The following is a 25007-nucleotide window of genomic DNA, read 5'->3' as shown; positions in this document are numbered from 1 at the left end:
TTCCTCCGTCCTGAGATGCAGCTGAAGGCAGCACTAGCTGCTGTGTCTGCGCATGGGTGGTCTCGTGGTATGGCATCAGCATCCTGACACCACAGGATCATTCATGAGGGCTCTTCTCTTGAACTCTAGGCCTGGCCCTGTGCGCGACGCCGCTTCCCGGAGAAAATGGGAGCAGTTGCTGCCTTGAAAAACCGTCTCCCAAGAGCAGCTCCGGCTCTTGTGGTCTTGCCCTCGCTGATGCGGGTGGGCCAACATTCTGTTGGGGAAATCACTGCTTGAGCCTCTATTTGGCCACAAGATCATGGGCAGCCTGACCTACTTCCCAGGGTTGTTGCAAGGATAAAATATGCCATTGCTGTGAGGACCCTGGAGGAAAGGCAGAATAAACACAAACGGTTTAGATGAAGAACTTCTGTTGTGACCACTCCTGTAAAGCCAAGGAAGTCGCTGTCCTCGCTCTGCCTTTGAGGGATCATCTTGAGCCTTTGCAAGAGAAATTTCATGATGGGGAGTAGATGCGGGCCTGGCCACAAAATGCTGGCTCTCACCCTCCTCCTCTGCACTACACAACTGCTTATCCAAATACTAAAGATTATGGAACAGATTACTTGGTGGGTATTCCACAGTGAGAGCAACAGGGTCCGTTTTGAGACTCAGCAGCCCGTTTTGCGTGTATGTTTTTAAAGATAACTCTCGTCAGCTTAATGCACAGCAGGCGGAGGAGAGCTTTCAGCCACGTGCGAGCGGCAAAGAGCAGAGGGAACTGTGGCATGTCTTGAAATAATCCCAGTGTCCTTATTTTCAGAGGCGACGTTTTGATTACAGCTGCGGCGTTCGATCTGAGAACATCCAACGTGCAAGCCACACGCACATCAAATATGTGCACGCCACATGTGCTTCGACGTGCTCGCAAGCAGGGCACAAAACCAGCACCCGTAGGGGGTTGCCAAGTCTGGGCTGGGAAATTTCTGGAGATTTGAGGGATGGCACCAGGGGAGGGGCCTCAGCAGGATAGAATGCCATCATGTGCTGAGCTCACGCTCCAAAGCACAGGTGTCAAGCTCGTGGACCTCCAGATGTTATGGACTACAGTTCCCATCATCCCCTGCCAGCATCATGCTGGCAGGCGATGATGGGAACTGTAGTCCATAACATCTGGAGGGCCACGAGTTTGACACTTATGCTCCAAAGCATTCAATTTATCCATTTCTAAAGTCTGGAGATCAGCTGTAATTCTAAGGGATCTCCAGGCACTACCTGGAGGGTGGCAATCCTGTAATCTATGATGCATAGATACACACCTGCATGTCAAAAGGGGCACAAAATCCGGGGATCACAAGATGTCATAGTTCTGCTGAGCCCTACATCGGCCGGGCACACCTGGAATCCTGTGTGCAGTTCCGGAGGCTTCGCTTCGACAAGGCTGTGGGCAGTCTGCAAGCAGTGGCCAGAAGAACGCTTGCCAGGGATGCCCTCTAGCCTGATCTGGCACTGAGCAGCAGGTTGGAGTAGAGGCTTTCATGGGCCCCGATTCTGTGCAGATCGCAGGCCTGCTTCCTGTGAGCCTCTTGCCCCAGGCATCCTTACAGGGTTGTTGTGGGGATGAAAAAAAAAAGGAAAGGAGAATGCTGCGCTCCACTCCCGAGTCTCTGTGAAGGAGACACAGGGTAACTCCTTCCCATTTAAATTTGGACTCCTATTCGCTGGACACTGCTGTTTTTAAGGACTTGTAAACGTTGGGATTTTACTCTCAGGGCTAATTGTCTTGTCCCAATCCTGTTCACCTCTGCTGGCTGCCAGAAGCCATCGCAAGATCGGGGTCCTCCAGTGGGCTGCAGCACAGGTCTTAAACCTTCCCCATTTAATGTATTGTCGAAGGCTTTCATGGCCGGAATCACTGGGGTGCTGTGTGGTTTCCGGGCTGTATGGCCGTGTTCTAGCAGCCTTCTCTCCTGACGTTTCGCCTGCATCTGTGGCTGGCATCTGCGACCCACACATTCAGATCCTCTGAAGATGCATTCAGCCACAGATGCAGGCGAAACGTCAGGAGAGAAGGCTGCTAGAACACGGCCAGACAGCCCGGAAACCACACGGCACCCCACTTCCCCATTCAGACACACACCAAGCAAGAGAAGGTACCAGCTTCATGTCTCCCCTGCCTGTCTCCTTCACTTCTTTTCCTTTTTGTCCTCACAACAACCCTGTGAGGATGACAGGAGGCAAAGGAGGACCTTTCCACTGCATCTCACTGCTGTCAAGATCCACGGGCCCTGCTCCTCACATCACATTGACACCCCACCCACCCCCGTCCAGGTCATCGGGAGAAGGTAGGGGATTTTAGATGGATCTTTGCAGCTTTCTAATATATCAGTGGTGGTGAACCTATGCCCCCCCCACCCACCCCCACCCCCACACACACACACACACATATCTAGGCTTGCCTGGGTTGCTGGGCTCGATTATTAGCATTAAACCTAACCTGGTTTGCGGGAAGCAGTATGGGTAACCCTGTTAAGCGCTGTTAAACCCCACTGATTTTCATGCAAAGTACTAAAGCGTAATCCTTTACCTAGGAGTAAGCTCGGTTGCTGGCTATGAGGCTTGCTTCTGAGTAAATCCACCCAGGGTCGTGATTCACCCGTTGGAAGAGTTGCACGGTTGCTTCAAAGCAAAGCCACCGACTACCACTGAGTTGACTCCTGAGTAACGCACGCCTCGGAGCCAACTAAGCCAAAACCTCAGTATTCAGGTGAAATGGCCGTGTTGGCACTTTGGGATAAATAAGGGGGTTTTGGGTTGCAGTTTGGGCACTCGGGCTCGAAAAGGTTCGCCACCACTGTAATATATCTTTGTCCTTCCAGTGGGGCCTCATTCACTTGCGCTGGCCGCCCGTGGCTGTGCCGGAGGGGAGCGACGAGGGGCTGGTGGTCGCGCAGCGGAAGGGGGGGTCTCCGCAGCCCCTTTAAAAGTGCTGCGAGGGAAGGCGCGGCGGGGGGGGGGTTGGTTGGGGGGACGGTCGCAAGAAAAGCAGGAGGGGTTTCAAGGCAGGAAAACACCCGCATTCCCGACCCTGGAACAGCTGCCAACCTCCAGGCGGCGCCTGGAGATCTCCCGGAAAGACCGTGGGGCCCCGGGCCAGAGACCCGCCCGCCGACAGACGCCCCTCCCGCAATAGAGGCGGCGACTCCCCTGCAGGGGAGCCCGGAGGGGGCGGGGCTGCAGGCGAAGGCCAAACACGAGTCGGCGGGCGCACGTGCGGGCCGTGGGGGCGGGGCCTGGCGGGGGCGGGGCCTGGGCAGTCTCGCGAGAGGCGGCGCGGGGCGTCGGCGGGAGGATGGAGCGGATGCCCGCGGGCGCCGCCGTGGCCCTGCCGGGGGGTCCTCCTGGCGCCCCCTGCGGGCCGTGGGAGATGCGGGAGCGGCTGGGCAGCGGCGGCTTCGGCAACGTGGCGCTTTACCAGCACCGGGTGGGTCGCCGGCGGGCGAGAGGCGGGGCGCCCTCCTCGTCCACGTCCCGGCCCCAAAGTGGCGGCTCTGCCCAGCGCGGGGGGAGCCAGTGGCCACCTCCAGGCGGGAGGGGTTTCCCCGGGAATCCTGGCCTAACGGGGGGGGGGAGGCCGGGGGACACCCAGCGTCACAGGGCAGAGGCGGGCAAAAAGGGTGCCGGTGGGGGGGAGGGGATCTGGCAACTCCCCCCCCCTCACTCTCCACCAGTGCCCGGGAGGGGGGGCGGGGAGAGGAGGACCTGGCAGTCCTGCCCGACAAAGCCCCCCTGCCAAGCTGCCATCTCCCGGCCGAGAGAACGTGTTGGGCACGGCAGGGGATCTTTCGGCCCCACCTGGAGGTTGGCAACCCCTCTCTCTGATGCCCCCCCTTCCCCTCCTGCCCGCAGGACCTGGGCGCGAAGGTGGCCATCAAGTCCTGCCGCCTGGAGCTGAGCGTCAGGAACAAGGACCGCTGGTGCCAGGAGATCCAGATCATGCAGAAGTGAGTGGGGGGTCCCACAAGCACCCTCTTAAACGTGGGGGCGTCGGGACTGATGGACCTGCTGGGAAGATGAAGACCAGGGAAGAGATCTTGCAGGAGCCGAGCCCTGTCACCCGGAGGAGGATTTCTTACTCCAAAACTCCCTTTTAAGAAATAGCTTTTTTTTTTCTAAAGAGGAATTGCTCTTTGATTCCTCTTCGTTGTTTTTCTTAGGCCACAGGGTGGTGCTCTCTCTGCGTGTTAAAGAGGTTGAGAAGTCTAATAGATACCTATTAAAATAGATTAAAATGTGTTTTTTAATTGCACTGTGCTTTACTGTTAATGATAAAAAGATATACATTAAAGTACAAATAGAACATATACAACCATATAAAACAAAACATAAAATATCCCAGTAGCACCAAATATACCACCAATAACCACAAAGCCTCAACTATTAGGGTGGTATTTAAAATATTCCAAAATGTAGCACAAAAATATCCAAAAAGTTGAGGCTTTGTGGTTATTTGTGATATGGTTTGGGATATTTTATGTGGGTTTTTTTATATGGATTCATATTTTCCATCTAGATTTTTATGGATAGCTTTTTTTATTAAGAGTAAAGCACAGTTCAGTAAAATGCGTATTGGATAGATAACTATTAAACTTTTCAATTTTTTTGGTTCCTAGTTTGCTTTTCAGGTTGGGTTTGAATATTCTTTCCCTTTGCTCTGAAAAAGTAATTCTTTGCAGGATCTTTTAATATTCCTGGTTTCCCCGAAAATAAGACCTACCCCGAAAATAAGCCCCAGCATGAATTTTTTTGGGATTTTTGGAGGATGCTTGAAATATAAGCCGTACTCCAAAAATAAGCCCTGAGCCCTTCGGGGGAGGGCGGTCTATAAACCCAATAATAATAATAATAATAATAATAGTTACAGATACCCCGGCGCAGCACCCTCTTAGATGAGATGCCTGCCAGATTATTTTCTACACCTTTTCTACAATCCAGCCACGCATCAGTTGTCAAAGAATGAGTAGCTGTGTATATACTTCCTTGAACTGGCCTGTGTGCATCTTGGAACTTCTTTTTCCACGTTCGACTTCCATTCTATACTTCCTTTCAGTTTCTGTTTCAGGGAGCCATGGCAACATATATTGAGAAAGGGACTGGAAATAACGCTGCCAGCATTGTAATAATGACCCTCATAGATTTCTGGTGCAGGCTCATTTGGAGAACTGTGAATACTTCTGTTTGCCGGAATTCAAAAAGAATATTTCAGAATTGGAAAAAGTACAGAAGTGATTGAATGTCTTGTGAAATTCTGGGCTTTTTAGTTCAGAGCAAAAAGTCCCAGCTTAGTTGTCATGACAGAGGTTGATAAACTTATGCATGGAGTGGAGAGAAAGGATTTTTTTCACCCGTAATACTAGACCTTGGGACATGACACCTAACGATGTAACAGGCCCCTCCCTGCAACTCTTTCGGCTTGAGAAAATGGCCCAAGAGGGAACCTGGGAGCCCGGACGGTTACATCGAGATTCGAAAAATTCCTAAAACATTTCACCATGCTGTGGCTCCATTTCCCCGTACATTTGTGGAAGTGGCTTTGCACAATGCAAGTCCCTTCCCCCCCCCCCCCCACACACACATACACACACATGTATTGGTTGTTGTGGGTTTTCCGGGCTGTGTGGCTGTGGTCTGGTAGATCTTGTTCCTAATGTGTAACAGACTTCTCTCTGTGATATACCTCTGAAGAGGCCAGCCACAGATGCAGGCGAAACATTAGAAACAAAATCTACCAGACCACGGCCACACAGCCCGGAAAACCCACCAGAACCAGCTGTGAAAGCCTTCGACAACACACATATATTGTTCTTGCTGCTTCACCAGTCAGCAGTAGGAATCTGGGAGACAGACAACCTGGTCCTTTCTTTTTGTCTTGAATTTTGTCTTGAATGGCCCTGGCATGCTTGGGAACATCAGTTCCTCAGTGTCTGCAAACTAAACAACAAATGGTTCAGTAAAGGTGCAGTGTAGTATAGTTCCACTGAGTAGCTTTTGCACCTTTGAGCTAACCTACTCAAACAAAGAAACTCTTTCCTGGCCTTTGTTATGCATATAACGGAAGACTGGTCCAAGTCAAGCAGTCTTTTAGAAGGATTGGAGCTGTATGGAAAAGGCCATTGCAATATGATCTAATGAACTCATTTTAACGTTTCCTTTTCTGAAAGAGAAAGTATTTGAAGTATTCGTTGCTTTAAAGTAAGCTGCACCCGCTCACCTCTGCTTTTGTAGAAATGGAAGCTCCGAAAATTTCTCCGTCCGCCTGGCTGCCGTAGAGTGTTACCTTGGTAGGGTTCTGTGTCTGCCCTTCAGTGTGATTTACTGAAGGGAAGATATAAAAGGTTACCTGTTGGCTGAACATATAAGAAGGTACAGCAACCTTTTAGGGCTTTCAAGGGCAAGAGTTGTTCAGAGGGCATTTTTCCCCAGTGCCTGCCTCCGTGGCACAATGCGGGCAGCCCTTGGCAGTCTCCCTTCCAAATTCTAACCCTGTGTAGCTTCTAAGATTTGATAAGATCAGGCTAGCTGGGGCTGGAAGTCTACATGGGCACAAATCTCGATAAAAACTCTTTTAAAGGCCTTCGCTTGGTTCTCAGTTTCAAATAGGTCTGAAATGTTATAGAATGAAGATGCATTAGAATATTTTTCCTCTCTGACAACAAAGCTGGTCATAGTTTAAAACATAAAAAGGGGTTCCCTTTCCTGTTCTGTATTTGGTGTAACATTCATCTGGGACCGTTGTGAAGAACTAGACAAATTCATGGGGAAGGGGTTTGTCAGTGACTAGTAAAGGGAACCTCCAAGGTCAGAGGTAGTCAACCTCAGAATCCTGGAGCCAGGAGGCAACATCAGGAAAGGCCTTAGCCCCGATGCCCTGAGGTTAGCCCTCCTGGGCAGCTTGTGTGAGACGGGGTGCTGGACTAGATGGGCGATAGCCTGAGGGAGCTTCTAGCAGCCTAAAGGCTCAAGATGAACTTTGTTCCTTCATTTTTGAAACCACTCCCTTTCTCAGGTAAGCTGAGTAAACTGCACATTTAAAATTGTTTTTTCCGTCTTTGATGTTGCCAGCACTGGCTCAACATCAGTTTTTCCTAAAAGCGCATTTTTGTGAAAAGTGGAAGGAACTGTTCTGTTAATTCTTGAGCTGCCAACTGCTTTGGACAGGTGGGACTTGGCTTCCATGCAGCCCTGCACGTTTGCTGACTGTGCCATTTCTGTCTCCCTGTTTGCTTAGACTGAACCATCCCAGTGTGGTAAAAGCCTGTGATGTGCCTGAAGAAATGAATTTCCTTGTAAACGAGGTCCCCCTTTTAGCTATGGAGTACTGCTCTGGAGGAGATCTGAGGAAGGTAATTTCTGTCTGTTCTTTTGACCCTGTGGCTGGTGGGTCTGCAGTTTGAACCCGTCTGGTCAGAGGCCCCGCATTGCCAGGAAAGGTGTCCCTTGCAGTTTTGAGTGGCGATTCTGGCCACCTGTGTTGTGCAGAAGGTGGGCCTTGCAAAAGAGGGGAAGCAGGAGGAAGAGCCAGGCGAGGTGGGATGTGGCGTGCAGGGTAAAACTGGGAACGAGGGCTAACATTCACCTCAAACAGGCTGAAATCCTGCTTTGACTTACTTGCCTTACCTCTCCACAGGCTGCTGCTTTCAGATACTTTTATCCCAGTCTAGTTTTGATACCAAGCCGGCTTTTGGGGTGAACCTCCAAGCATTAGATTGTATCCCACCCCTGTGTTTTATGTGAATGATCTATTACAAAGACTAGCTCAAAAGCATATTCATGACATGTATTTTTGTGTGTGGCAACCCTATGAATTAATGTCCTCCAAAATGTCCTGTCACTAACAGCCTCGCTCAGGTCTTGCAAACTGAGGGCCACTGTGGCTTTCTTAATAGAGTCACTTGTCTCATGTTGGGACTTCCTCTCTTCCTGCTATCTTCAACTTTTCCAAGCATCGTTGCCTTTTCCCGTGACTCTTGCCTTCTTGTAACGTGTTGAAATAAAGAAATATAGCCTATTAGACTAATACCTCCTGCTGGAGCAGCTGCACAGAATCCGGTCCAGATGAAAAAAAAGAAACATACACTTCCTCTGATCTACCCGGAACCTTTTTTGGGGGAATAGGACTAGTAATATCATGTCTGAGATTGCAATAAAAGGGGCAGTGGAGTAGAACCTGCCAAAAAGTTTCAAGAGGAATGTTGACAAGCTAGAGCGTTCCCAGAGGAGGGCGACCAAAATGGTCAAAGGATTGCATGTCCCATGAGGAGCGCCTTAGGGAGCTGGGGATGTTTACTCTAGAGAAGAGAAGGTTAAGGGGTGACCTGATAGCCCTGTTTAAATATTGGAAGGGGTGTCATGATGAAGAGGGAGCATATTTGTTTTCTGCTGCCTCAGGGGCTAGGACAAGGAGTCGTGGATTCAAGGTGCAGGAAAAGAGATTCCATCTAAACGTTAGGAAGAACTTCTTGACAGTGAGGGCTGTTTGACAGTTGAATACTCTGCCTTGGAGGAATGAGGGAGATCCTGGGAAAACAGGAACGAATGAAGGGAAAACAGGAATGAAGCAGAGATCCTGGGAAAACAGTAACTGGAGGAGAATCTCTTCTGAGTTTTTGATATCAATAAAAATGACAGAAACAAGACAAGAAGATGCAAGACAGGAATCCTGACAAGAGCAACAGTCCATGAAAAAAGGAGGAAGAACAGGATACAAATGCAAAAATAAAATCAACCTGAAAATGGTTTTACAAATAGAATTTGTAATTTTATTTGTAAAATAGAATTATATTAGCTGACTCATTAGCTGACATTACTTTCCTGCACATAACATTGCTATAGTAATTGTATTGCAGTACCAATTGTGAGCAGGAAGTCTATGGAAAATACTTTTTGGTTGTTGCTAATATTCAGCTAATATTCATGCTTGATGAGATGCTGGGGGAAGTGCTATCAGTCACCTTAAAAAAATTAATTCAACTGCAGTTTCAGCATATACTGCACAAACCAACTCAACCATCTTGTCCTAGAAGAAGAATCAATCGGATGCTCTATAAAAATACTCTGAAAAATTCATCTCAGTTCCAGATGTCAAGAGTTCTGCCCACTGCTCCTCAGGCTTTGTTCTAGATTAGCAGGGTGGATAATCCCAGGCACTCCAGATGTTATGGGATCATTTCCCATCAGGCCTCCCTTCCAGCATGGCCACAATTGCTGGAAGGCAATGATGGGAATTGTAGTCCATAACATCTGAGTGCCAAAGGTTCACACCATCGCCACACCACGGCAACTATGGCAACTTCTCTCGTGCCACATAGTACAGTTGCCATTATAAACCAAATTCGCCTCCAGTGAAATAAACCAAATTCTCCTTCATTGGAGGTTTATAAACAGAGGCTGGCCTGCTTTGACTGTGTGTTCCTGCCTAGTGGGGGTTGGACTCGATGGCTCTTGTGGTCTATTTCATTTCTGTGATTTTAATTTACTGACTTGCATGAAGGCAAGTATGTCTTCCTGGTAGTACCTGTGTCTTATATTCGAATGGGGCAGAAGGGTGAGCAATAGTAGAGAAAAAACTGTGAAGGAAAATAACACAGGAAAAATCCTCATTGTTCTCCCTCCTCCCCCAAACTCCTAATGTTTCCTTCAAACAGATTTTGTGCTGTCCAAGCAGTAGTTTCGTAAAAACCAAGAATCGCGTCTCACACTAAGGCGGAAACTAAATAAATGCAAAGCCAATAAATCTCTGAAGTTCATCTCTCAAGTTCATCAAAATAATTATCTAAGTCTCCATGAAAACACTTTTTGAAACGCGTGAGGCGTTTGAGAAACTCTAAAGGATTTATAAGACTGAAGATATTTACTTTGACGATCTTTGAACCATTATTTTGGCCTTTTGCATGTCATGTTACACTGTATGATTTGTTATAAGAATTTGAAGGAGAGACTCTAGTTACTTACAGAGACTTAGATAATTATTTTGATGAACTTGAATTATGACTTTGGTCTATTTGTATGTTATACAATACTTTATGAATTATAGCAGTAACTTCAGAGATTTATTGGCTTTGCATTTATTTAGTTTCCGCCTTAGTGTGTGACGCGATTCTTGGTTTTTACGTATCTATACGTTACACACATTGTTGTATTGTTCTTTGTATCAAGCAGTAGTTTCTTCAAAAATTTTCAGGCCTAAGAAATGTTTGTTTTGTGACATCTTATTGAGGCATTTTGTGTATCAAATTTAATTGTGTTGGTCTTTCTTGTAGTTATTAAACAAGCCTGAAAATTGCTGTGGACTCAAGGAGAGTCAGATCCTTTCTGTGCTTAGTGACATCGGTATGTCAGTTGCTTTTCTTTTGTGCCTCTTGACCGGAACATTTTCATGTTGTGTTTGGTCTGCGCATGACCTCAAAAGTTTGTGTTTTAAAAATGAATGCGCTCTGAATGCCGAAATGTTTTTAATTGTGTGAGTATACCTTATCAAATGTAACTTCTGTCTTCATTTGCACAGTTGAGTCACATTTCAGTATTTGAATTGAAATATATTGGGAATCAGAAAAATCCATATTTTTATCAAGGGTTTGAAGTGAGAGTTATATTAAGAGACTCATACAACTGTTTGGGCCCAAGACCTGGGCAGCATTAAGGAGCAGAGAGAGACTTTCTTGTAACAAGTGTAGCAGACCGGAAATGAGGATCCAGCACAAAAGAGCCCAGTTACTTTAGGAGGAGGAGAGCCATCCAGTCTCGAACACTTGTTCAGATGTAAATAAAATATGGGACCTGACTAGACATGTTTACATTTTTCATTTATAAAATTATAAGCAACTTAGGGAGGTACGGTATAGTTGAGAAGCCGTTGCTTTTAGTTGTTTGAATTTATGATATTCTATTACAATATTTGAGAGCTGGCATGGTGTAGCGCAGTGGTTCTCAACCTTCCTAATGCCGCAACCCTTTAATACAGTTCCTCATGTTGTGGTGACCCCCAACCATAAAATTATTTGTGTCTCGGTTCCTAAGACCATCGGAAATATGTGTTTTCCGATGGTCTTAGGCGACCCCTGTGAAAGGGTCGTTTGACCCCCAAAGTGGTCGCGACCCACAGGTTGAGAACCATTGGTATAGAGGTTAGGAGCAAATGGACCCTAATCTGGAGAACTAGGTTTGATTCCTTATAGGAGCAGCAGTGGCGTAGGAGATTAAGAAATCGTGTATCTAATCTGGAGGAACCGGGTTTGATTCTCAGCTCTGCCACCTGAGCTGTGGAGGCTTATCTGGGGAATTCAGATTAGCCTGTACACTCCCACACACGCCAGCTGGGTGACCTTGGGCTAGTCACAGCTTCTCGGAGCTCTCTCAGCCCCACCTACCTCACAGGGTGTTTGTTGTGAGGCACTTTCTGGCCTTTTCAAAATGGCGGTAACCCAGAGGCTGTCCTTTCCACACTCTCAGGCGCTTGTCCCTCGCCTTTGGCGGCTCAGGAGTTTTAGCAGACGGGTGGGCAGCAGACAACGTCCTTCCTTCTCTCCCTCATCCTCCATCACTCCCTGGCACCGAGAGGCCTGCCCACCCCCACCCTCACCCCGTTTGCTGTCAGCAGCACCCAGCCCTCCTCAGGAGAGTCCCACCCCCTTCCCCATGTATGGAGCTGGTGTCCTGCTGGGTGGCAGAAGGCAGAGAGGCCTGGCAGATGCTGCTTCTAGTGGTCTCCTTTCAAGAGTAGCAGCCACATTTCACTGCTTGGTTTATGTTGCTTTTTACCTGCTCAGTGCCAGCCCCCAGGCCGTGTGTGTGTGGCTATTGGCAGGAAATGAGTCACGTGTGGCGACTGGCTGAAAGCGAGTTGTCTCCACCTTCTAGGCTTGCTCAATTATATACAAAGGTAGAGATTGCAGAACCGCAGCAAATTAGTGCAGAATGCGATTTCCTGCTGCCTGACCAGCTGCTGCTTTGCTATTTTGGATATTCTATAGCTAGTCAAAAGGCAAACAGATCTCGATTTGTCTAAAGGATCCTTCTCCCAACACTTTTAGGGTCTGGCATCCAGTACTTACATGAAAACAGAATAATACACAGAGACCTGAAACCTGAAAATATTGTTCTTCAGGACGAAGGCGGAAAGGTAAGCGTGGCCCAGCCTTGCCTCAGGGTCAGAAGTCAGGCCCAGGCCATGGCAGGCGGAGTGCCCCAGTCTGTCTGGCACAGGCACATTCAGGGGGGCAAGAAAGAAATGGGGGGACAGACCTATAGACCAGTTCTGGCTGGGAACCCATAATGTTGGGTGTGGTTGACTAGCAGTGTCTGTGGTCCTGGGCAGGGAAGATGTGCCTTTGGGGTTGTATAGAAGCAGCTGTGAGAGATGGCAAATAGGTAGGCAGGGTCTCCAGTTGTTAGGAAGTCCCGTAAAGGAGGCGGCGCGAAGAAGTTGTGGAACGAGGCCAGAGGAACCGTAGGCTGACCAGTGGGTTGAGGGCGCAGGGAAGTGAAGCTGAACTTCCCCAGAGGGGACTGGGGCACATTTGTCATGAATGGCCATAAAGACATGTTTATTGTCACAATGGATGCATCTGAAGCATCTATTATCCAAATCAGTGAGATTGGGGGCTCTCTTACCCCCTTGCTTGTTATGGACTCCTGCGCTGCAAGTGCCTAGAGTGCCACCATCCACACCCACCGTGAGTGAAAGTCTTGGGGGATCTAGGCACCACATCTGGAAGTCTTTCCTCAGTTTCTGGTTTGATACAGTGAATTTCCAGCAGCCGTCTGCCATATCAAGAACATAAGTCAGGGTTCCTTAACGTGTTGCCTGTGGATGCAAGGGTGCCTGGGAATACCTCTCCTGGTACCCCTTAAGCGTTTTTAGAAAGTGGTTGGGGCCAGGTTGGGCTTTTTACCAGCAGGGCTTCAGACTGGCCACTGGAGATCATTGGTTGACTAGGAAGATTCCATGAAGGAAGAATTCGCAAAAGATCCTTGTGCCGTCTCCAGATCTGTGCCCGTTTCCATAACCAATTGCAGCAAAGATTTGCTGGCACTAACATTGCTTCTCAGATCGTCTGGGTGTAGATTGGTAAACTAAGACTAACTGACTGGATTCCTACAAAGCAGACTTCTACCCAAAGCAACGTCACTGCAGCCCTCCCTCCCTCCCTTGGCAGCTCTGCCTTGTCCTCAGTGATGGGCTATTACTTTTGCTCAGTCTTGGAGGGGAAACGTGGGCCTTCAGGGTAATCAGCTGAGAGGCCCGTGTGTGAGGGAAAGGCTGGTGGATTCCACACAGGCCAAATATAATGAGTGTAGGACGGGGGGGTTGGGTTTCACAGGTACCGTTCCCAAAATTAGTATGGCCTGTTTTATTCCCTTCAACCTGGGATTTTTGAAAATCGCTAAGGCAGCAATCCTTTTGCACAATCCCAAGTGGGAGGCGCTCCCACACGAACACGACAGGCTGGAGGCGCTTATTTCCCTCCCTTCCACCTGTTCACTTTAGGCTCTGTGCCGTCCACAACGTCAGGGATGCCCGCCCACCATTCTGTGCAGGTCGCCTAGCAGGTTGTGGGCAGATTCTCTGAGTGCCTGGCAGTGTACACTCCCCGTGGCCGTGAGTATGAACGATCTACAGCACAGGTGTCAAACTCACGGCCCTCCAGATGTTATGGACTACAGTTCCCATCACCCCCCGCCAGAACGCTGCTGGCAGGGGATGATGGGAACTGTAGTCCATAACATCTGGAGGGCTGCGAGTTTGACACCTATGATCTACAGGAACACATTCATTATTGCCCTCCCATTGCAGCGAGGTCCCTCCCTGCAACAGCTGGGCAATAGTACACATGTCAGTCATACCCGCTGCTGTTCGCGTGGGAGCGCCTGGTTTGGCAATTTTCGAAAATCCTAGGTTGATGGAACTAAAGCAGACCAGACTCATTTTAGAGATGGGATCTGTGCGAAGTCCCCCACCCCCCACCCCCATATTTGTGTTGCGCCCTCCGTTTGCTATATTTGTCCTGTGCGGAATGCACCAGTGTCATGTAGGACGATATGGATTCTGACGCACACAGCTGACGGTGGTTGTCGTCTGTCAAGAAATCTGCTAGTATTAGGAGGAAAAGCCAGTGTAGAGTTGATTTGGCAGAACGGCTCGTAGGAAAGACTCAAGAACCGAGAGGAGCCGGCGGAGTGGAGACAGTGAAGGAATATTTGGTGGGGAGCGAAGGAGAAGAAAAGCAAAGCATCAAAAGCAGCAGAAAAACCAGGCTGCACAAATGAATGCATTTCTGTTTGATTTCCAGATAATTCACAAAATCATAGACTTGGGATATGCCAAAGATCTGGATCAAGGGACTTTATGCACATCTTTTGTTGGGACCTTACAGTATTTGGTGAGATTTTTTATACTGGTTTGTATATCTGGCCAGAAACTATCACAAGTTTTTATTTCCCTTCGGGGATAGGGTGGTATATTAAATCCAATAATAATAATAATAATAATAATAATAATAATAATAATAATAATAATAATAATAATAATAATAATAATAATAATAATAATAATAATAGGTTGCCTGCTGGGAGGGGGAAATCTGCTACATTGTCCCAAGATTCTTTGCTGTCATGCATTTTGTTGCTGTTTTGTTTAAGGCCCCCGAACTCTTTGACAATAAGCCCTACACAACTTCTGTGGACTTCTGGAGCTTTGGAACTGTGGTCTTTGAGTGCATTACAGGATTTAGACCATTTTTACACAATCAGCAGCCTTTCACCTGGTAAGAGTTGTGTGTGAGACCATTGCTGGCATGTCCTGTGTGTAGAGAAGCTGATCAGGTGGGCTTGTATCTGTGCTGACACAAAGCACTCTGGATTCCTGGGCCACTGTTGTGTGTGAAAATTGGGCAGCCTCCCTCTTAGAAATGAATGAGCTCTGGGAGTTGTGTTCAGAGTTCTCAGTGGTTTTTGAAACGTAATTCTCAAGCACTTGGGGGCCCATATTGGATCACCATAACCAGAGTGTTGGTTTGAGTTCCGGGAGGGAAGTTTAAGTGAGACAGTCGGGGAACCATCCTCACTGCCAGAGCCAAACGACAAGCGCCGCAGCAGTCCGCCCCGTTCTAGAAGAGGAGGAGGAGTAGTTTGGATTTATATCCCCCCTTTCTCTCCTGCAGGAGACTCAAAGGGGCTGACAATCTCCTTGCCCTTCCCCCCTCACAACGAACACCCTGTGAGGTAGGCGGGGCTGAGAGAGCTCCAAAGAACTGTGACTAGCCCAAGGTCACCCAGCTGGCGTGTGTGGGAGTGTACAGGCTAATCTGAATTCCCCAGATAAGCCTCCGTAGCTCAGGCGGCAGAGCTGGGAATCAAACCCGGTTCCTCCAGATTAGATACACGAGCTCTTAACCTCCTATGCCACTGCTGCATTTGTCATTTTAAAAAAATTGCTGCAAGACCCCGATCGGGGTTGATCACGCAGTCCAGCAGCCCAAGGTGATCTTGTTTTCCCCACATGCCCTTTTAAGTGTAGGGGGATAGCTACCATGAGGGGAATAGCTTCTGCTCTTGAAAAGGTGCAGTGGGGGTTTGTCTCCTGGGGATGCCGAGCCACTTGCCCGATCTGGATCAGGGCCTTGCAGCAATTTGTAAAGAATGACAGATCCTTCTTAGATGGTGTCTGTCAGCCATGAGAGGGACCTGTGCCCGCCTTCATTTGTCCTTTGGCCCTCGTGTGCACGCTGCTTGGGCAGTTGTTTCGAGAGAGGGTCGTCAGGGATGTGCCCCAGAGAGAGGGTGTTCAGTTCTGCAGGGGGTGAGGTGAGCTTGGTTGGTGCCTGTTCTGCTTTTCATCTCTACCCGCATTTTCTTCCCTCCTCCTGCAGGCATGAGAAGATCAGAAAGAAGGATCCCAAATTCATCCATGCCTGGGAAGAGATGAACGGCGATGTTCGATTCAGTGCTCATTTGCCGCAGCCCAACAGCCTCTGCAGGTGACACTCGATCTCTTTCTTTTCTTTAAATTGCTAGAATTTTGTACTGCCAAAGCATCTGGAGAAGCATGTCTTTCTCCAAACGTCCTGGCTTGCCTTCCTGCTAGAGACTGCCAACATGCCTGCTAATCTTGTTTGTGGCAGAAGAGGAAGGTTCTGCCACAAACAGAAGATTTTTGAGTTGAAGCCTGTAGACCACAGATCAGAATATAACTGGCTTCCTGCTTTTGATGTACTCCCCCAGGGGGTGGAGGATATCAAATTAAAAACAAACAAAAACCGTGCACTTTTTCCCAGGTTGAAAACCCTGTTTGACAGCTGTTACTTATTCAATGTGAATGCACACATTGCCTGTGGACGTATTTGCTCTTCCCGGCCCCCGGAGTAGCAGTCCTTGGCTTCGAAAGAAAGGCTTGGGAGGAGGTGCTGGTCCCAGAGCTTGTGTGCGGCATCTGTCCTGGAAGAGTGGGCCATGCTGCATCTGCTTGTTCCCTGCTGTGTTCACATGCTGTTTTGTCTTTGCTTTAGTGTCATTGTGCCCGAAATGGAGAGCTGGCTGCAGCTGATGCTGAATTGGGATCCGCAGCAAAGAGGGGGAGGTTCAGATCTGGCAGTGGGTCAGTTGAGATGTTTCCAATTAATGGATCTTCTTTTAGGCTTGAAAGTAAGTTATGCTGTAGTATCCTTGGATTAAATAGTTAATAAGTAGAGTCAATAAAAAGTACAACTGTCTCAGTGGTGGGATCCAAAAATTTTAGTAACAGGTTCCCAAGGTGGTGGGATTCAAACTGGCGTAGTGCCAATGGGGCTGGGCCGGGCACTCCAGGGGAGGGGCATTCCTGGGCAGGGCTGTGGCAAGGACGCAGCCGTTGCGCCAGTCCTTGGGCAGGAAACGAATGCACGCAGGCGTAGTCTGCCACGCTCACCGGTGCACCTCCTGCTAGACTGCTTCAAGTTCTGCGCGCTACTGCTGAGAGGAGGGGCGAAACTAAGGCAAAAACCACGTGGCAAAATCACCCATTAGTAACCCCCTCTCGGCACACACAAATAATGAGTAACCTACTCTCGGGAACCTGTGAGAACTTGCTGAATCCCACCTCTGAACTGTCTCCCTTGCTTGAAAAAAAAAGATTTTTCTGTCTTTCGTGTTGGCACTTGGAGCAACTCCAGTAGCGGTGGTGTTGATATGAAGGGCTGGGGGGTGGAGACAGGTGACAAGGAGAGAGAAGAGGCTGTCTCACCTTTAGAAAGAGGCACTTCTGACCTTCAGTAACTTTTGCTTGACTTAATTTATTGTATCTCTGAATAGGCTGGTCAAATTAATACAAAAAAATCTTTCTAACATTTTTGACTGGCAACAGAACGATGCATTCTGCTGTCCCCTGTAACAAAATTAACAGTATTTAAGATCTATTTAACTAGTTCTACAGCTACTCTTCATTAATGTTGCCTCCAGATTTTTTTAATTGCTGTTTTTTTTTTCTTTACTTTTGGAATGTTTATATTTAGCAGTGGCGTAGTGGTTAAGAGCAGGCGTACTCTAATCTGCAGGAACCAGGTTTGATTCCCCGCTCTGCTGCCTGAGCTGTGAAGCCTTGTCTGGGGAATTCAATTAGCCTGTGCACTCCCACACACACCAACTGGGTGACCTTGGACTAGTCACAGCTTCTCGGAGCTCTCTCAGCTTCACCTACCTCACAGGGTGTTTGTTGTGAGAGGGGGAAGGGAAAGGCATTTGAGTCTCCTATAGGAGAGAAAAGGGGGATATAAATTCAACTCTTCTTCTTCTTCTTCTTCCATATTGAGGTGAAGCCTGTAGACCACAGATCAGAATATAAACTAAATCCATGTAATAAACTGTTTTGTGTGTCTCTCTCCGATTTTGATATATATTTTTGGAGGGGAAAAATGTTCCCCGGCAAAAGTTCTGCTAAATCTCTCTCTCTCTCTCTCTTCAGATAGTCCACATCTTGAACATGACTTCTGCCAAGATCCTGTCTTTTCAGTTGCATCCGGAGGAAAGTCTCCACTCCCTCCAGTGTCGGATTGAGTCTGAGACGGGCATCAGCACCGTCAACCAGGAGCTTCTGCTGGAGATGGGGATTTGCCTGGACCCCCGGAAGCCGGCCTCTCAGTGTATTATCGATGGTGTAGTAAGATACGCTTAAGTTTTCACAGTGACAAACGCGAAGCCGGTGTATGTGAATCACAACAACAATTCTTATTGAACTACCGTTAATAAATCGCTGTCACGCATGGGAAGCATTTTCGCTTTCTTGATTTTGTTTTCTGCTGGCAGAGAGTATTCCTTTTTAATTCCATTGGTGCAGTTGCAAGACTCCTCCCCTCTGTAGCAAAGACAGGAAGTGGTGCAGAAAACAGGAAAAATGGGGCTGGCCAGGGGAAGGGCAGCCCAGTCTGGCCCTGGCTTCAGGTCAGGGCAAAGGGAAGTCTGGGGGAAAATGCCCAGCAGCAGCCCAGTGTCTGGAAATGGCTGCTTCATTTGATGCCTTGCCAAGAGCAGCTGATTTGAAGCTATGCTTGAGCCCAGGGACAGAAGGGGACCTGGACCCTGCTCACTCCACCTCCTACGTGACTACTTTCTGGGTGTGTTTATACCCCTGAAACAAATCCAGGCATGCTCCTTCCTGGTTTTTCACAGCCTGCACGTCCTGTATCGGGGTGGCCAACCTATGGTGCTCCAGATGTTCATGGACTACAATTCCCATCGGCACCTCCAATTGGCCATGCTGGCAGGGGCTGATGGGAATTGTAGTCCATGAACATCTGGAGCATCATGATGTTCTCTTTGTAACTTTCTTCATTAGCTACATAGTGATTGAGTTACAGAGTGGCTCTTGGAGGTTTTTAAAAACCTTTTCTGATCTTAATAATTTGTTTCTTTGCCAGAGAGGCTGGGATAGCTACATGGTTTATTTGTTCGATAAAAGCAAAACTATATACGACGGCCCCTTCGCTTCCAGGAGTCTGTCTGAATGTGTAAACTGCATTGGTAAGTAGAGAGCGGTTTAAACCCAAATGGTCGGTTAGGGGGCCACAGGGGTGTGTTTGCTAGAAATAGCTCTAAACTTCCTTAAAGTTTCACATATGTTTTGGTCTGGTGTAATGAACCACAGTTCATTAGTGATCATTAGTGTAGTGTAGTGCAGTGCAGTGTAGTGTAGTGTAGTGTAGTGTAGTGTAGTGTAGTGTAGTGTAGTGTAGTGTAGTGTAGTGTAGTGATCAAAAGCTTTCAGAAGCTTCACCCATAACAGGTGCCAAAATTAGAACATACCTGATCTGACCCTCTAGTCCAGGCATGTCACATATGAGACCCAGGGGCTGCATCTGGTCCCTTGAGGGGCTTATCAGGCCTGCCAGCCAGCTGAGGCACACAGACACACGCATACACCCGGAGTCCCGATCTGGCCTGGAGAGCCCAGTGGAAGCAAGGGGTGGGTTTTTCCCCCCTTAGCTGGCTCGTGGGTCTCATAAGTTCTCTCAAGGCAACCACCCCACCTCACTGTGGGCTCACCAGTCCAAGCACATCTCCCCCCCCATGTTGTTCTGGGGGCCGCTGAGGTAGCCACCCCCCGTGGAACCTGCCCAACCAAGTCACATTTATGTCATATCCAACCCTCGTAACCAGTGAGCTAACCCCCCCCCCCCCCCGACCAAGCCCATCTAGTCTAGCAGACCCTTTTCCATGGCTCATTCTGTTTAATTGCCCTCAAGTCTGTTACGGTTGCTAAAAAAAATCCCTGTCATGTTGCTGTTTTCTGTTATTCTTTCATAGTGTCAGGTGGGTAACTGTGCTGGTTTGCAATAAGCACAAGACTTGAGTCCAGAAGCGCCTCACAGTCCTGAAAGCACACCCTTTCGAGAGCCAAAAGTCCCAACATCAAATCTGCCGCTGGACTAAAACCTTGTTTTTTCCTGTGATGATGTTACGTTGACTTTGTGTTTATTGTTGTAAATCGCTATAAGCATTTTGGAAACCCTGTACATTTTATATAGGAAAGGTAATTCATTTCTGCAAGAATAATAAAAAAGGAGGGAAATTGAGTCTACTTCCCCTCAGCAGCACAAGAGCAAGCTGGCCCCCGCCCCCTCCTGCTTCAGAAAGCAGAGGGGGAATGGCACCGGACCCCGTTTCCCACTTGGTCCCTGCGACCCTTCCTTGCCACACTTGCTCATCATGTGGGCCCTTCTGTTCAAAGCGCATATTCCCGGGCTCTGGTGTTTTTTGCTTCTAACATTCTGCCCACATCTATGGCTGGCATCTTCAGAGGCATGCAGCAAAGATCCAACTGGGTATAGATATGTCAAATGAAACCAACATTAAAAAAAACAATTCTGTACCTTGGCTGCACTCTGTAGCAATAGCAAACTGGTAGCACAAAATGACAGTATACTTAATGTCTGCACAAACATGTTGCCAATTGTTACTGTGTACATTTGACATAGACATTAAATATACTGTCATTTTGCACTACCAGTTTGCTATTGCTATTCCTTTGCGGCCAGAGCCAGGCAGATTTGCCAGTGAGCACAGCTTTGCCCTGGACATCTTTCTTCCGCCCACCATGGCCAGCCCACCTAGCTTCACCCCTCCCACTCCCTCCCACCACTGTCCACGCCTTCCCCCTTGGCCCTCTCCCTGTTGCCGACTCCTTCCTGCTTTCTTCATGCTGCTGGATCCCTCGTGCTCCCCCTGCTTCCTGCCCTGTCGTGGCCAGCTGGACGGTCACATCTACACATCTCTTTACACTTTTGTCTTTTTTGTCTTTTAATTCTTATACCGATGTGTAGATATCTTGATGCCATAATGCACAGCATAATATCAGTGGTTGATCTCGCCATATATCCAGTGTTCCCCTTCACGCTCATTGACCCATTTTTTCCAGGGATAGTGTGAAGCCCCCTTCCCCCACCCACCCCACGGACTAGAGTGGGGTTGAGTGGATATTGGGGTTGTATGTTGCTCATCTACACTCTGGGTACAAGTTGGCATTTTTAATCAGTATTAAACACCAGTGCTTCTCTGGCACATCGAGAAAGGAGCGATCAGGAATCTGGAAAGTGTGGGGAAGGGCGGCTCACATCCCTTTGCGATGGGTGCGCTGCCATTACTCCCCCCTCTCTTCTCACCATAAGAGACAGTCAGACATTTTGTTTGATTGAGTGCCAGCTTTATAGCGACATATCAGTACATTGATCTGTCGCAATGTAAATGTGTCACCAATATAAAAATTATGCTTCATTTTGTGAAGGCCAGGGGTGGGGGGTTTCTGGTGCTTTCCCCCACTTTTGGAAACCTGTCAAAATGCTGGATTCCTTCACCCTGGAATTCTGTTTGGGACTGCATCAAGATCACTGTGCATAACGGGCCATGAGGTTTCCTTCGGGGATGGGGCGGTATATAAGTCCAATAAAATAATAATAATAATAAAATAATTGTTGGATACATATTTCTTCCTCAGCAATTTGCATCTATCTTACCACATGTTTTAAGTTGTTCTGTTTGTGTCAAATTGAAGTAATAACTTATAAATTCCTCCTAATAAATGTTCTTATTGCTGTGTCATCACCTCTTTGAATACAATCAGCTCCCTTATTACGCCTCTTGCTGTGTGACTGCCCTGTTTTAAGCTTGAAACTGGTTGAAAACGTAAAAGCCACTGTACTTTTTTGCCTTCATCCTTCATCTTTAGGCAAGACTTGAGTTCTCCTTGAGAGTTTATTATAACTCCATGTATTATAAAGTCTATATCTTCTCATTCTTATAATATGCCTCTGTATGGGACATTAATGGGGATATTGAAGGACTGATTCTTCTTTGCATGAAGTCCCAAATTCTGAGTAGTCCATCTCTAATTTCATGGCTTCTAGTTTGCACTGTTTTTTTGTACTTGATTTTTTTAGTCCTTACAAAATTATGTAAACCTTTTTCCAAATCTGTTTCTAATTTTATTACTGTTTGATCTGCGTTTTTAATTCAGTCCACAATTCAAACCAGGCCAGCTGCTTGATGATATAGTTTAATAGAGGTACTCGTCAAATCTCGGATCTGGAAATCACGGAAACTGTAGATTTGTTCTTAAGCCTTTAATTCAGAGCGTAGGTAACATTGTAAAAAGAGGAATCTGGTGATTCCCGTGGGTTTCACTATAAAGCATTGCAAGCCTGCGAACAGTTCACACCTTCCTTTGATAGGATCTGTGTCCTGGAAACCCTGGGGCACCGAGGGGAAGACACCGGACTTTCGCCCCACATCAGAGGATGGTACACCGCCCCCCGCCCCCCCGCCCTACCTGCCATTTGGCACTGACAGGTTCAGTCCTGACAGTACTGCCAGCTCCCCTCTCTTTCTCTGACGTTGTACGACTTTTGATCTGATTCTTGGCATTTTGCTGTTCCATATGGATTTATTTATCTGTTTCTGCCATTCCTTCAAAGTTTTTTCTTGTATATAGATTGGTAACATCCGAAGTAGAAAATGTTGTTTGGCTGTGCATTCATTTTTATTGTTGAAATTCTTCCTAGCCAGGATTAAAAAATAAAATTTAGATCATCTCTGCAGGTCCTCTTGTATCTCCGCCCTCATTGTTTAGATAGTGTGTTGTTTTATCCAGTCAGGTTTATTCCCAAATATTTAACTGGATTCCCACATATTTAACTGCATCGTGTCGTCCTTCTAGGGAAGAGTTTGAACTGAAAAGCTCTGCCGGTGATGGGATGCTGAGAGTCTCAAATCCCCATTTGCTGATGGAGTAATCATTTTCAGATTATAAAATCAATAGGAAAAAAGATTAAAATAATTTTAAATCATTTAAAATATGTTCATCTTTTTTCTTTACATGAATTTCTTGGATACATAATATATCTGAGTATTGGTTTTTTAATTGGTTAATTATTTTTGTTCGTTGGGAAGGAGAGTTTAGAGCATTAATATTTATTAAACAATCTTCATTTTGTCCATTTTATTCTAATACTGCTGCTTGTTCTAGTTGGTCCTCTTCTATATCCAGCACTTCATTTCCCCTCCCCCCTTGTCATTTTGGAGAATTTTCTTGAATTGAATTAATAGGAGGTTTTCTTTCCAATTCTCTCTCAGATTCCTTGTTCATATTTTCAGTTAATAGTTCTTTTGCCAGTTGCTAAACTTGTTCTACTCTAGTGATTATTCTTTTGCCCTTGAGGAATGCACCTTCTGTAGCAAATGGGTTTCTCCAACACTACTTTATTTCTTTCCTTTGTAGAATTTGTCTTAAGAAATCAAAGTCCCTCCTTTTTCTCAACAAACATATAGGTAAGTCGTGGAAAAATTTCCCTGCTCCTTTGAGTGGAGCTTTTCTTTGTTTACTCGTTATGGCATCTCATGTTTTATTCTGGGTAAATCTCACTAATATATCCCATGGCAATCTATTCTTAAATGCAATACTTGAATTTATTCTGAATATCTAGTCAGTCTCCGGAAAGACTCATTGAATCTTCATGTAGTCCTGTACTAGTCTGCAAAAATTGTCTTCTAAATTTGTCCTATCAAGATCTTCTGGAATTCCTCTAAAGTATAGATTATTGCTTCACCAAACATCCAAAATTGTGGACCTCCCCTTTCCATCTAAAGGTCTTTCCCATCACATGTAGTTCAATTCCTTTCCATCTTTCTTTGACTTTGCTGATTTCTTGTGTATTTTCTTTTATCCTTTTAAAAATTTCTAATAGTTCCGTCCCATGCATATAACTTCTTTTTAAATCCTTTCTTGCATGAATTAAACAAGCAGTAGAGAGCACACAAGGAAAGATAAAAAAGGATTAACATGAGAAAAAAATATTATTGAGTTCTTCTGATTGTTTATTTTGGTTTGCAACTGTTTGGATTTGTTGTATCAGTTTTCCAAACGACTGTCCAGGACATCCTGTTTATCATCACTCCTTCTTTTCTTTTCTTCTCTTTTTGAAACGTCCCTGATGCCATTATTGTCCTTCTGATCTTTCTTCTTTGCTTGACAGCCCAATCCTACAGTGGGGGCAAACGGGCCGACGGAGGTAGCATGGCTGCTCCCCTCTGCCGGCATAACGGGCAAAATAACTGAGGAATTCACCAGAATAGTCTCAGATATTCAAAATATTTGCCACTGTCAGACGCACCACATAAAACATTGCTTTTTAGTTATTTAAACTTCACAGGATTTCGGAAAGTCTAATATTGTGGCAGATGTAACAGCGAAAGTATTTTTCTCCTAACTTGTTAAGGATTTGGGAGATGACAATTTTGGTTCCCTGCTTAATTACTTGATGGTATTTCTGAAACTCGGTTATCAGAAGTCTTGCCCGGAATACCCTATTTCACTATTTTCCAGAAATAAAAACAATTTCATCCCTATCGTGCCATCAGAAGTCCATGTGAAGTCCATATAATAGAGAAAAAAGTAAGAAGGATAAAGAATTTTTAAAAGGGGAAGGTCAGTTTTATAGACTTGAAGTTTACCTTTACCTCACTGTCCTTTTGGTATCAGATGTAATCCACAGAAGGGAAGGGTTGTTTTTTTGTGTGCAACTAAGGTCAAGACTGAATCAGAATTGCTAGCAGTCGATACAGACTGAATAAGTTCAGCATTTACTTGACAATGCACATAACTTTTTACAACAAGAGCTTTCAAGCAGTACAGAGCAATGTATATATGTCGTTTTCCTTGAACCAATGGGACAAACACTATCATGGCAATATGAGTTCCAAACAAGCTTCTTGGCTTCTGTGATATAATATTAGATAGTTCCAAGCAGGCTTGTATGTCACTCTGTGTTTGTGGCCATGATGAAGCTTGCTTGAAAGGTCTTGTTATAAATAGTCGTTACATGTATTGTCAAGTAAATTTTGAACTTATTCAGTCCATATTGACTGCTAGCCTTGTATTGTGCAATTTTGGTTCAGTTGGTGTCAGAGCCTGCAGAGGTCTGACAAGGTTCACCGGACAAATATGTCTC

At 46.6% G+C, this 25007-nt stretch overlaps 1 protein-coding gene across 1 annotated transcript in view; it reads left to right on the top strand.

Annotated features, from left to right (window-relative positions):
* The first annotated feature begins 3308 nt into the window (after positions 1 to 3308).
* Positions 3309 to 25007, top strand: part of CHUK (component of inhibitor of nuclear factor kappa B kinase complex) — a 37446-nt gene continuing 15747 nt past the window's right edge. Inside the window, exons 1-11 of the mRNA XM_048505916.1 lie at positions 3309 to 3466; positions 3892 to 3986; positions 7271 to 7385; positions 10302 to 10371; positions 12072 to 12160; positions 14331 to 14420; positions 14680 to 14804; positions 15909 to 16016; positions 16545 to 16680; positions 17975 to 18169; positions 18927 to 19029. Coding sequence (XP_048361873.1) covers positions 3335 to 3466; positions 3892 to 3986; positions 7271 to 7385; positions 10302 to 10371; positions 12072 to 12160; positions 14331 to 14420; positions 14680 to 14804; positions 15909 to 16016; positions 16545 to 16680; positions 17975 to 18169; positions 18927 to 19029 — 1258 coding nt within the window. The 5' untranslated portion in view covers positions 3309 to 3334. The remainder of the gene's footprint in view (positions 3467 to 3891; positions 3987 to 7270; positions 7386 to 10301; positions 10372 to 12071; positions 12161 to 14330; positions 14421 to 14679; positions 14805 to 15908; positions 16017 to 16544; positions 16681 to 17974; positions 18170 to 18926; positions 19030 to 25007) is intronic.

The sequence above is a fragment of the Sphaerodactylus townsendi genome, linkage group LG08, assembly GCF_021028975.2.
Source record: "Sphaerodactylus townsendi isolate TG3544 linkage group LG08, MPM_Stown_v2.3, whole genome shotgun sequence".
NCBI lineage: Eukaryota > Metazoa > Chordata > Lepidosauria > Squamata > Sphaerodactylidae > Sphaerodactylus > Sphaerodactylus townsendi.
Note: the sequence above shows the minus strand (reverse complement) of the source record. Positions and strands in the feature narration are given on the sequence as shown.